Consider the following 12,935-nt stretch of genomic DNA (forward strand, 5'->3'; position numbering starts at 1 on the left):
GATACTCAGCCCTCAGCACTGTCAGCCTCTACAAAAAAGCACCTCTTGTCTCTTGAAAGTTGGAAGAAAAGGCCACCGCTGTGGAGTGGCATTCACCAAAATTAAACGACTGTCACAGAGGCTTCATTTGATGGCCTGTAGGCTCCGGCTGCCTGATGACTGTCAGAGTGAAAGGACAGCTGTAGCCAGAAGCTCGGTGAAGCTGGCAGGAAGTCAAACAACGCCTGCTGAGAATTCACATTCACAACTGACTGATATGTTGTTCATGATGAAGCATCACAAGCAGCCATGTCCGCCTCTAAAAATGGTCCTCATGTGTGTGTTCTTTCTTTGTTTTGCTTCTTCTAGGAAACCATGACTGAGCCGTCCATCTATGCCGAGGATGTGTCCAAACTAAAGGATGCTGACGAACTCAAGCAGGCCTGCATCGGCCTAAAAGACACCAACAGGTACTTTGTCCCGCCAGGACTCCTCCCAGTCCACAGGTTCTCACATGAATCAGTGTAACGTTCACTCCAATCAGCCGCTCTGTCATCCGTCTTAGTCCAGCTGTTGCTTCTTACGGAGCTCTGGTTGCATCACGATTATAACTACGAGTGAAGTGTAAGAATTGTGTGTGTCTGTGTGAACGCTTTCTTGTCCTGTGCAGATCTCCTCGGTTCTTGCGTAAGCCGTCGGAAGTCAGTGATCTCCTGAGTAGGCTGAGGTAACCAATGAGACGTGGCCTATGCATCATGGAGCAGAGCACGCATGGCCACGCTGACTCGAAGCTGAAAATGTTTAGAAAGACAGATTTTACTGAAGATTAAACGACAGCTGATTCTTCTGATAACACTCTGGTAGCTTTGTGTAGAGATTTTTTTGTTTTGTTTTGTTTGCTCTAACAGCATGTTGGAGAATGTATCAGCTCTATCAACTGTTTAGGACTTACTCAAGCTCTGCAGACTGTGTTTACCAGTTTCAAAGGTCAAGGAATGTGTGTTTGGCATTGGAGTCAAGTTGTAGCATACATAAGCCTGCATGAGTTTAAATAGTTGAGCATGAACTAAGGCATAGTCGCTAAACAGACTCAAAATAGTTTCTGTTTACCCTAAAAAAAACAAAAACAAAGATTGAAAGACAGCTCGGTGCAGGTCTGTTTCTGAAAATGCTGCAGAACTTCACACGGCAGTATTCACACAATGTACAGCATGAGAGCATGGGCATTGTTAGCCAATGTGGTAGCTGCGTCATTCTGTCCGTAGTTTATTAACATGTAGGTGTATAACATGACAAGCTGGCACACTGACTCAGCAGTGACAGGTTCGATGCTGGTTGTTGGAGGTCTCAGCTGTATGGAATGAGTTTGGCATAAAACCTGCATGAAGCCCACTTTGTTTGTATTCATTCCTTTTGGAGCAGGGATGCAGAACATACATTCAATGAATCGGATGTTTGTGCATCACTGCGTCTTTACTTCTGTTTGTCCCATGTCGCATCCTTTGTTTTGCCTGTTATACACTGAAATTAGAGTCACAGTCAAGAATATTTACCACGGAAAACATCGACGAGTTGAGTACTCAGCAGTTCAGCGACACGTATGAATACGTTGATGCCGTCAATTAAGTAAAGCATAACAGGTACATTTACATCACATTCCTGTGGCATACAAAATGTTCGTCAAATCAGCAGAGATTAAAATCCAGAAGCCGCAAAAAGGCAGATGAAGTAATTCCCAGGTGTTTGATAAACCCTAAAATAAATCTAGATTTGTTACTTCAGATGTACAACAGTTCATGGATACAGCACATTAACACATACAGACAGCTCCATGTATAAAACAGATACATGTGTTGTTTTGTCCACCCCTCCTTTTTCTTTTTGTCATCCTGTTGTTTATGTTTCTTTGTGTTGTGTGTCGGTCAGATCTGCTGCTCCAGACTTCCATAAGCTGAATGAGGACGGAGAGCTGTGGCTGGTTAATCAGGGCTTAAAGGAAACCATCAGGTGTCAAAGTGGTGTTTTAAACACAAGCATGAAGATGTGCCTCTTTGCAGGAAGAGGATGTGTGCTGCTGTTTTTCTTCATTCACATAATGTTCTCTCACTCGTCCAGCGGCGTTGTCTTTCACAACTTATCGTAGTTGGCGAGTGTGGGAGCGCACAGCTTCTTCCATGATAGTCTTTGAGGAGAATCGCACGTCTTTTATTTTATAGGTGAAGGAGCTGGTTTTACTGCCAAATTCAAACCAAAAGCACGCACATTAAAAACTGCAGTTATTTTCAACTTAACTATGTTGTGTGAAAATGGAATAAAAAGATGCATTAAATGTGCAGCTCTAATAAATAACTTTGTCATGAAGAACAGTATCTGCACTATATAACGATAGGTTGTTTTCTCCTTAAGGAGACCTCGACCTTTTCTTACAGATGTTACGTATTATAAAATAATTCATTCTTTGTTTGTCATGTTGTGTCTATGATAGTGCAGCCCTTAAATGACCTTGTTATAGTCATTTATAATGTCGAACCTCTTGTTGAAACTCAGTTTTCACTGCAGAGCTTTCTCTAAATGTTTGCAGTGTGTCATGCTTTCATTCAATGAAGAATGTTTCAATTCTTAATGGATTTCATTTGACAAGTGACACATGAGTTTCAATACTAACAGCTTACCTAATGATGAAGAAGGGATCCACACATTAGGAGTAAAGCTGTCTTTGTCGTTCAAATGTAGAATGAACTTTGTAGACGTACACTTTGAATGCTCCATCATTTTATAATGTTTTAACACTAAACCTTACTGATGTCCCTCCCTCTCTCTGAAGTCGTGGAGAGGTGAATCTTAAACTTCTCCAGAGAGTTTAGACGACTTTTAAATGTTCTTACTGTTGTGTTCATGTGAATTCATAGAGGTCTCACTCTTTGTTGCTGAGTATGTGCTGCATAGACTGTAGTTAAATATCAAAATGAGCCTCAATCAGCTTCACCTGCACCATTAGTGAGCCTGACGTTGGACCTGAGCGTTGTCTTGGTTAGACTCTTATTTGACAGTAAAGCCTAATGACTCCGCAGAGTTAAGGAAAGTGGAGAGAGAGGCCGGCTCGGGGCTGCTGGTTTTTGTCTGCACAGCATGCTGCTGTCCTGAATCACCACACTGTGGTGAAACGCTCGACTGAGGACTTGGTGCACTGATTTATGGTCTTTCACTCACACTGTAACACTGGCTTTGTTTCTTTTACTTCTTCCTTTTGTGTCATCTGTTTTAAATATCCCCATCTTTTCTTCTTACCTTCTGGTCTCATCTCTCACTCCCAGGTTATTGGAACACCAACTGCAGACTCAGCGCAGAAGTTACGATAGCGAGGTGGAGACTCTGCGTGGGGAGCTTCAGAACGTCAAAGAGGAGAACAACCGCCAGCAGCAGCTCCTGGCCCAAAATCTTCAGCTGCCTCCAGAGGCCCGAATCGAAGCCAGTCTGCAGCACGAGATCACACGTCTTACCAACGAGAACCTGGTACGTAGCAGTACACACTCGGACCAAACGTTGAGAGCACACCGACAACATTGTTAGTATTGGAAATGTTCTAACATCAACATTTTAAGTAATTCACAAATGTTGCACATGTTCGTTTTATGTGACGCAGACAGCCAAGAGTGAAGTTCAACAAGGACACACGTCAGTCTTGTTCTTGCTCTCTGTTTAATGACAAGATGTTAGTTGAACCTTTTATTCCTCTACAGCATACTTTCAATGAATTAAACATCATTTGTCTTTTTCGGTAGAGAGTGCTACAGCCCTTATATTGTTACACAAAAATAAAACTTCAGCACAGTTTTATTTGCCTTATTTGCCTAGTTTAAAAAAAAAAAGACTGCAAGCAAAGGGAAACTGGTACAAACTCCATTCAGCACCTCTTTTGCTTGTTTGTGCATGCAGCATCGATGCAGAGACAGAAATGCTGTTGTGTCATCACTCTTGGTTTCCCTCGAGTAAAATAACTAACAGTCAACAACCAACTGCAATGGGAAATAACCAGTAACCCATCAAAATTAACGGTGACCTGAACACCAGAGCATCATGGAGACCACGGAGCTCATAGCACTGTGCAGCCGTGGCAAGAAACATGTTATTTTCATAAAGGGCCAGGAAAACAGACAGTGTAAGCAGAGGGATTAATAAGTGATGGATTCACACATTGATGAAGTTTGGAATCTGTCACTGAAGCCCTTTGAGTTGTTGGTTTCATTTTCACAAGAAGTGCACAATGCAGAGTGAAGCAGTCACGATAGTGCTGGCGCGCACACACACACACACACACACACACACACTCAATGATCGTGTGGATGGTCTCACCTGACAGGAACTCCTGGCTGAAGACCCCACAGCATCCCGAGAGGCTCGAGTCACCATTTTACGACGGATGGTTGTATGTAGCGATGCAGTGTGTGTGTGTCTGCATGTGAATGAACTAACTGAGATTGTGTGTGTTGAGTGAAATGGCGCTGAATAGGTCTAACTCTCCACAGCAGTAACTCACCGCGGAGCAGCTTGGCACCTCTTTCTCTTCCCTAACAGCCAACCAGTCTTTGCACTCGTCTTCTTCTTTCTCTGAAAAAAAATCAGACAAACAGCTCTCATGTTGATTTATCTCCTCTTGTCGGCTTGTTGTTTTACTTTTCAAATACTCTGTTTTCTACTGTCAATGGTAGCGTGAAGCAGCCTGAGAGGTCAGAGGCTTTAAATTTGCCCTCACTGTTCTCTTTTTTTCCCCTCTTACATCCATCCCTCTCCATCACTTGCTCCCTTTTCAGGATCTGATGGAGCAGCTGGAGAAGCAGGACCGAACCATTCGCAAGCTGAAGAAACAGCTGAAGGTTTACTCCAAGAGGATTGGGGAGATGGGAGGTACGGCAGAGAGCAACATTCAGCAATGGCTTTAGAATCTTTTTTTTTTTTTTTCTCAACATTAATGTCATGTCTGTTTCCCAGCTGGTCAGACTGAGGGCCAGACATCTCCGGGACAGATGGTGGATGAGCCGATCCATCCTGTCAACATCCCCCGCAGAGAGAAAGATTTCCAGGGGATGTTGGAGTACAAGAAGGAGGATGAGCTCAAACTGGTCAAGAACCTCATCCTTGGTAAGATCATATAAAGACGTACCAGAAACACTAAAAATCAATTATCTGTGACCTTTAGAGAGAGGGTTTTAAGACCTTTTTTTCATATGAAGAGAAATCAGAAAGCTTGAAACCTTTCTTTTTTCAAAATTGTCCTTACTGGACTTCAACAGCTGATGCCCATTTCTCAATTTCGATTAAATATGAACATCTTCTCCTCGCTTCATTCCTGAACTCTTTCCTCTTCCTCCTCCAACAGAGTTAAAACCTCGCGGTGTAGCTGTCAATCTGATCCCAGGTCTGCCAGCCTACATCCTCTTCATGTGTCTGAGACATGCAGATTATGTCAACGATGACCAGAAGGTCCGCACTCTGCTCACATCAACCATCAACAGTATTAAGAAGATCCTGAAGGTTTGTATACTGTGTGTGCGTGTGCGTGCGTGTTGAAGACGGGCCTACAAAATTTAACGTGTGTAGCAGTGTTGCTCATGTTACATGCAGGATAAATAATGATGATAATGATCCTAGAGCACAAGGATGTTTAAAGCACATTGTTGATAAAAGTCAGTGTTTTTTACCTTAAGGGTTTTTTCACTGAAGTAACAAAACACACAGTTGGTAAATACAACTATACAGTTCAGCAAAGTAAAAATTAGCAGAGAATGTAAGGTTTTGTTTCTCATTAATTAAAACATTCAGCAAACATATAGCTCAATAAACAAAATGTCTACATTTGAGAGGGTCTAATGTGACTTCCTGTTTAAAACGACGATCGGCTCTTTCTACGTTGTTTCTTCCTCCAGAAACGAGGAGATGACTTTGAGACGGTCTCCTTCTGGCTGGCAAACACCTGTCGCTTTTTACACTGTCTGAAACAATACAGCGGAGACGAGGTGAGACTGAAAGACACAAACACTGAAACTGAAATATGTACATAACACAAACATGGATGGTTTCTACTGCATGTAATTATTACGAGTCAATCACTGATGTTGCACTCTTAACAATTTAAAAAGAGCTCCCTGTACGTCATGTGACTTAACTGTGGAGTAAGTAAAGTAGGGTTTGTTTTTTTATTTTAATGAATACACTATTGTTTTGATTGCTTATTGTGTTGTGTTTTTAGAAATTAGAAGAGCATGTTTTAAAATATCAGATTTAAACACAAGGATGCCTCGTAACTTCCTTTAGAAAGTAGGAAAGACTAAATGTTTCTTATTTAGCTTAAATGCCCAAAATGTCAGATTTTAAAAAATCAAATATTTGTCTTTGTGTCTCAGGCCTTCATGAAGCACAACTCACAGCGGCAGAATGAACACTGTCTGTCAAACTTCGACCTGGCAGAGTACAGACAGGTGATAAGTGACCTCGCCATCCAGATCTACCAGCAGCTGATCAAATGCATGGAGAACATCCTGCAACCCATGATAGGTACGTGCTCATGCATGGTGTTTGCTTATGTGCATGATACAAAAACAGAGGTAAAATGTGTGTGTTCCCTGCAGTCTCTGGCATGCTGGAACACGAGACCATCCAGGGCGTGTCGGGGGTGAAGCCCACAGGACTACGTAAGCGGACATCTAGTATCGCAGACGAGGGCACCTACACGCTGGACTCCATCCTGCGGCAGCTCAGCACCTTCCACTCCACCATGTGCCAGCATGGCACTGACCCTGAACTCATCAAGCAGGTGGTGAAGCAGCAGTTCTACATTATCGGGGCCGTCACCCTCAACAACCTGCTGCTGCGCAAGGACATGTGCTCCTGGAGCAAAGGCATGCAGATCAGGTAGGGGATGTTTCTTCTCAGGGAAGACCGACACAGCATTTCGGATGTATTTTCTTCTCCGGTTTGTTTTGTTTTGCTGTGACCACTTATCTGTGGTTTGTGCAGGTACAATGTGAGCCAGCTGGAAGAGTGGCTCAGAGACAAAGGTCTGATGATGTGTGGAGCTAAGGAGACTCTGGAGCCTCTGATTCAGGCTGCTCAGCTGCTGCAGGTGAAGAAAAAGACTGACGAGGACGCTGAAGCAATCTGCTCCATGTGCCTGGCCCTCACCACGTCTCAGGTACATTTTTCCTTTCACTTTTTACACCATGTCCAAGAAATAAAAAAAAAAAAAAATCATCCTCAATAGTTTCTGTGTATTAACCTCGCTGTGTTTCGTGTCTCGTAGATTGTGAAGGTCCTGAACCTTTACACTCCAGTCAACGAGTTTGAGGAGAGAGTGTCAGTTGCGTTCATTCGAACCATACAGGTAATTTACTTCACATGTAATAATAGAGCACTGTTTTCTTTCATACTAACTTGCTTACATTCAAGAAAAACAACGGATAGCAACAACAATAAACAACCAACAATAGCATATAGCATTTAGCGAATAAGTTAAATTTTAGTAGTGAATAACTTTGAACTTCCTCAATTACCTGTAATTTGCATTATATTTGCTTTTTCTTCCAAATTCAATTACCATCATTAGTCTACACAAAATGTGTATTCTAGTATCAATGCAAAGCCATTACATGTGCATGAAAACTGAAAGTAAAATTAATTCAGGGTATTTTTACAGACTGCATATGAACTCTGCTAACTCTTCTGCTCTCTCTTTCTTTTTCACCTCAGACTCGCTTGCGAGACCGTTGCGAGAGTCCCCAGTTGTTGATGGACACAAAGATGATTTACCCCGTCACTTTCCCATTCAGCCCGTCCTCCCTCGCCCTGGAAACCATCCAGATCCCCAGCTCGCTAAACCTGGCGTTCCTCACCCGTGTGTAGACAAGTGCCGTACAGGACGGCACAGTGTCCTGCAGTGATCTCGATGTTTCAGCTTCCGTTAGCTTTGAAAGTCAAATGACACTCTTACTGGCCAAAAAAAGACTTTTTCTTCCTGTACGTCTCACCCCTAACAAAAGAAGTGAACTATCTTTAAAGCATCACAGATCAAATAAACAATTTAAATTAGTACCAATAAAGTCCAGAAAATAGCGTGCTCCGAATTGTAATCACTCGATCCTCTTCTCTTAAAAATGTCCCTGGTCTGAAATGGGACTTTCACAAATACAACCTGCTTATTTAAACACAAATCCCTAACACATGCTGAACTGTCACCAAACATCTGTAAAATACTTCCATCCACTGAACATAGACATACACGCCTACACTCACCTTAACACACACGCGCGCGCACGCACACACACACACACACACGAACACTGTCTGTGATGAGATTAAACCTGGCTGTAAAACACCACCATCCGTCCATCGCTTGTATAAATGCCTATTTGTTGTAGAAGCCACATGACCAGATCAAAACCGCCGCTACTCACACTAACACGGGGGTCTTTCTCAGTGGTCTCCACCCCTGCTCCCTTCTCTTTGTTTCAACTAGTCGTTCAGGTAGTTCTTCTTGTTATCGTCTTGTTCTCCAGTGAGAATGTATGCGCACCACACAAATAGGAGGCCTGAGTGGAGGCGCTGAGGTCTCATTAAGATATGTAACTGAATCAGGAAGTGGTCTAGCTTGAGATGTTGGGTCGCAGTGAGTCCCAGTACAAAACCAGCAGAGGGGTACACGCTAAAGCTAGCTCTCTCCACCCACTTTGTTCTGTCTTTTATCATTTTACTCTCTGAATACAGTCAAGCCAAGACAGAACTCATTGTCTGTACTATATTATTTATACATATATAAATATATATATATATAAATCTTCATAATATATATCTTGTTTTTTATTTATTGCATCAACTTCCGTCCCCATCTGTTCCTTTATAAGACTAGAAGATTCCTCTTTCAGTATGAAGGATGGGAACATCATTTCCCAGGATGAGCAGCTGTGTCAAAACAGTTTTAGTTCAAATCCACTGTAGGCTTTTTTTTTAACGTCAGTATCAGGTAAATATGATGTAGTTAGTGTGGTTTACAGATTGCTGGCACAGGTCGGGATTATTCGGTAGTTTCCGTCTTTACTTAGACGTGCTACTTAGTCATGTTTATCCGGCATGTCTGGTGAGATTTAGAAGATATGAGGTTTAAATTCCACAAAGGGTTTCACCTGATTCACCCTGAACTGTTTACAGCTGTGAGCTGATGGTCACAGGAAACACTGGCACAAAGATATGAACTCACACGCGCTATGTTACACTCTGCTCACTGCTGTAAAATCAGACAGTTATGAACTCCTAGCTCTGTTTCTCTACTCTTCTCCTCTGGTCACAGATCCAGTCAGAGCTTTGGACTGTTTTGCTATTATTGTGGAAATATTTATTTCAGTATTGTCATTTTCTTGAGTATCAAAGTTATGTATAACGTAAAAGCCATGTATGACAGAGTTGACAGGATTCTCTGAAGTTGAATTCAGAGAGTTCGCTTTCACCCTGTCAAGCTTTACCACAATGTTTAAAGCTTTTGCAACACATACACACTAACTGCATCTTTGAGGACTGAATCCTTTTCTGTTCTCAACTCCTCTCTAACATGTCCACCCTATGCCTTTCTTTTCGTTTGCCAAGGATGCACAACATGGGTTTTTTTGTTTTTGTTTTTTTGTTTTTGTTTTTACCACAACATCAGACTTTTGGGGCTTTCTTCATATCAATTGCTGCTGAAGTTACAGGTTATTGAAAAGGTAAGAAATGTCTGTGCTCAGATTGTTTTGGTTCAGATAACCAAACAAAATTGGTCACTGCTTTTTAAAGCTGATGGTGATATTACATTACACCCAGTACTAAACCAAATCTAGCTTAAATTTGATACAGAAGCTGAACAGCATGTACTGCTGCTGCCGCACTCGTCTGCAAAAGCTTGGCTAAACCAGCAGTATCAGTAACCACAAATGAACCTGCATGATTTTAGACTTTTGGTTGTCGTCTTTTTTAAACAGAACGACCTCGGTGTCGTTGGTGTTAGCTGAATTGCGTGTCAGGGAATCTGCCCATGTTATCCAAAACAAGTCCGAAAGTTTATCCTTGCTGCCTCCTGTTTAGCACTTTTTCTTGTTTACTTCCCGTTGTGCCATTAGTACTGTCCCTCAACCACGTTTGCCTCTCACCCTCATGTGAACCTTATTTTGGTTTTGTTACCTTGTCCTTTCCAAAAAACGTTGCTGATAGTGTTTTGGAGATTATGAATGGTCCCACTTAGAACTTTGTTAGTGCAGAAATGATTGAAAGAAACGGGGAGTGTAGATCAAAACATGGACATTAGGAAGACTAGTCTCACTTATGGGAGCAAGCCACAGACATACAGTAGGTGGGGTAAAGAAATGTTAGTATGTGAAGGTGTTTTTGTGTTGCACTTGTATTTGAAAAGGATTTATGTCCATTGATCTTATTGGGACCACGTGTTATCAGTCTGCCTTTTGTTATATCAGATTATTAGGTATGTTAGAGTGCGTTTTGTGTAAAGAGAACATATCTGCAGGCTGTAGAGAGTGAGACAATGACTGAAGGAATAAATTAACCTATGAATGTTTCAAACTTTTAATGAAGTGTTTTTAGCTGCACATCGTGGACAAAGCCTTATCTGAATTATTTGCTATCTGAATGACAGAATCATCCGTGTGACATTGCTTTGGTCTGTCGGTGTAGTATTTTGTTTTGTTTGCATCGTAAAATGAATATAAATGTCAAATGTGATCATTTCTCTTTTGATAGGGTGTGTTTTGTCCTGCAGTTGGTGTCTCACGTGGAAGGCACTGTTCAGTTATCAGTCAACCTGCACTTTCTAACAGGCACGTGCAGATGGGGGGAGCTAAGTGGGCTTGAGCTGCTTCATCTCTTTTATATTTATTTTCCCTTAAGAAAGGGGGGGCAGGTTTAAATGCATGTTCATTGCCCCATCAATAAAAACAAAATAACAATGAGAATAATTTGGCTATCAATAAAAACAACTGGCAGTTGATTGTTTTATCACTCGATAACCTTTCACCCTGAGTATTGTGTGATGTGCTGGCCGGGTGCAAAGGATGAGATATTCTCAAACGCAAATTTTTAAAATTCTGCCAGTAAATCAGCGTTTCCTGCAGTGCTTTGTAGTATAGCCGGCTGTGTTAAACGCACCCTCTGACGTAACTATCGTAGAAAAAGGACACAAATTGACTAAAATCTTTACTAAAAATTCTAAGAGTCGGCCCAGAGACTTATTACAGGGGGTTTTTCCCACATGCGGATCATCCAGGTATAAGACAGCCAAGGTATATTTGCCTCTGCCTTTAAGACCAATGAACTAGTAGGTGATCGATCTCCCTTAGATCTAGCAGGTCTGCTCTGCAGGCGACCAGGAAGAGAAAGCGAGAGAGATGTCTGCTGTTAAGTCTATTTGAATGCACTCGTCAAGTTCAGTGTCCGACAAACAAAACTTTAAATACTTTTTTTTCCTACTTTGGTGCAGCAGCTCGTGATTCTGCTGTCGCTTGATTTTTCTGTGTTTTGAGAACAATCCTGCTGACAGTGAAACATTTTAAAACTGGAGTTTTGTTGTCTTGCTTAGAGCCAGTGTACATGAATTTGCAATATGTGGGCATGGTTTCATAAATTGTGCATTTGGATTGCACTGGAAATTCAATAAGGTCCAGGCATTGGTAAATTATCAGAATCAGAATTGGTTTTATTGCCAAGTACGTTTACATATATGAGGAATTTGTCTTGGTGTATTGTTGTGAAAGAACAAACAAGGCTAAAATTATTAAATTATTATTAAATTATGTGTGCAGCATACACTAGCTCTCTCTCTCTTTCACTTTCTTGTCCAGTGTGTGCGTGTAGGCAGTTGTGAGTGTGTGTCATTTAATGACTAATTATAAGATTTATATGTCTTTACTGCATGATCATTTGTCACAGGAATTAAACCTATTCTGGATCATGTTTTAATTGTATTTTGTCTGCCATTCTTGCAAGTGCATAAGCAAAACACAATAATGTCATACGAAGTTATATATCAGCTAAATAGGCTTCTTATCAATTCTGCAAGGCGATAAGTGGGCCTGCTTGAAGACATCACTGATGAAGTCATATAGATGAATACAGACTGTAAAAGGAAATACTTCACATTAAAAAGCCTTTGTTCCCTAAGTTTCAATCACATTTCTAATCAACTTTGGCCCATTTAGCACATTCCCTGTCCTGTGAGAGCAGGACTGCACCTATTTATGAATGCAGGCCAGAGGGTACACAGACGCTCGTTCTAGTTTCAGAGGTAAAATAAACACATTCATTGGTTTGTCTTATTGAGCAGTGCAGCAGCTTCTGTTATCCTCAGGCAGGAGAAAACATCATCCCCTCAGACTGCATCTTTACATTAAGGGGAGAGGTGGTTGTATGATATGACGTCGACATTATAAATTACCATCATTCTTTCAGCACTAGCGTTGAATGTGCCATTTTAAAAGAGTGTGTTAATAAAAAGCACCCACTCGTCATCTCTACTGCTGTTACAGTGGTTTACTGGTGTGAACATGCTGAGGCCAGAACCAGATGTTTCCTCTCTGACCCATGTGTACATTTGACAAACTGGACTGTTTGTAGTTTCTGGTAGCTGTGCTTAGTGAATGTGTTCACCGTCAAGAAACTAAGAAACTTGGAATAAATTGTCAAATCTGTAAAAGTCAAATAAAAGAATTAAGCACTGTTGGGTTGTCTATGGGATATTTATTTCTGTTTTTATTTTGTCGTTCTTAAAGCCAGTCAAAAGACCTGTGAAATTTTTAAAAGAAATAATTTCAGCAGAAAATTACACTGACAAACTCTTTATGGAATAAAGTAGAATTTAGGTATTGATCTGTTTCAGACTGACTCTGTGTTTTGATTTTTTGATTTTTTGATTTTATTTTTTTCCTTGT

General features: G+C 41.3%; 1 protein-coding gene and 1 long non-coding RNA gene across 4 annotated transcripts in view; one reads left to right on the forward strand and one right to left on the reverse strand.

Moving 5' to 3' along the window:
• Nucleotides 1-8,064, forward strand: part of myo5aa (myosin VAa) — a 44,849-nt gene extending 36,785 nt beyond the window's left edge. Inside the window, exons 29-41 of one of the 3 annotated variants that reach the window (XM_079338878.1) lie at nucleotides 349-449; nucleotides 1,906-1,986; nucleotides 3,294-3,492; nucleotides 4,340-4,405; nucleotides 4,791-4,884; nucleotides 4,969-5,118; nucleotides 5,357-5,511; nucleotides 5,904-5,993; nucleotides 6,381-6,531; nucleotides 6,606-6,888; nucleotides 6,994-7,168; nucleotides 7,277-7,357; nucleotides 7,723-8,064. In XM_079338878.1, coding sequence (XP_079195004.1) covers nucleotides 349-449; nucleotides 1,906-1,986; nucleotides 3,294-3,492; nucleotides 4,340-4,405; nucleotides 4,791-4,884; nucleotides 4,969-5,118; nucleotides 5,357-5,511; nucleotides 5,904-5,993; nucleotides 6,381-6,531; nucleotides 6,606-6,888; nucleotides 6,994-7,168; nucleotides 7,277-7,357; nucleotides 7,723-7,875 — 1,779 coding nt within the window. In that variant the 3' untranslated portion in view covers nucleotides 7,876-8,064. The remainder of the gene's footprint in view (nucleotides 1-348; nucleotides 450-1,905; nucleotides 1,987-3,293; nucleotides 3,493-4,339; nucleotides 4,406-4,790; nucleotides 4,885-4,968; nucleotides 5,119-5,356; nucleotides 5,512-5,903; nucleotides 5,994-6,380; nucleotides 6,532-6,605; nucleotides 6,889-6,993; nucleotides 7,169-7,276; nucleotides 7,358-7,722) is intronic. The other 2 variants (XM_079338879.1, XM_079338880.1) reach the window with 2 other exon arrangements.
• A 246-nt stretch (nucleotides 8,065-8,310) lies between these two features.
• On the reverse strand, nucleotides 8,311-12,918 carry LOC306820863. Its single transcript, XR_013778724.1, has 2 exons — nucleotides 11,547-12,918; nucleotides 8,311-11,503 (listed from the first exon to the last, which is right to left on the reverse strand). It is a non-coding gene; the product is annotated as an uncharacterized lncRNA (long non-coding RNA).
• Between the last annotated feature and the right edge of the window lie 17 nt (nucleotides 12,919-12,935).

Source organism: Symphodus melops (genome assembly GCF_947650265.1).
Source record: "Symphodus melops genome assembly, chromosome: 3".
In the NCBI taxonomy this organism is placed as follows: Eukaryota; Metazoa; Chordata; class Actinopteri; order Labriformes; family Labridae; genus Symphodus; species Symphodus melops.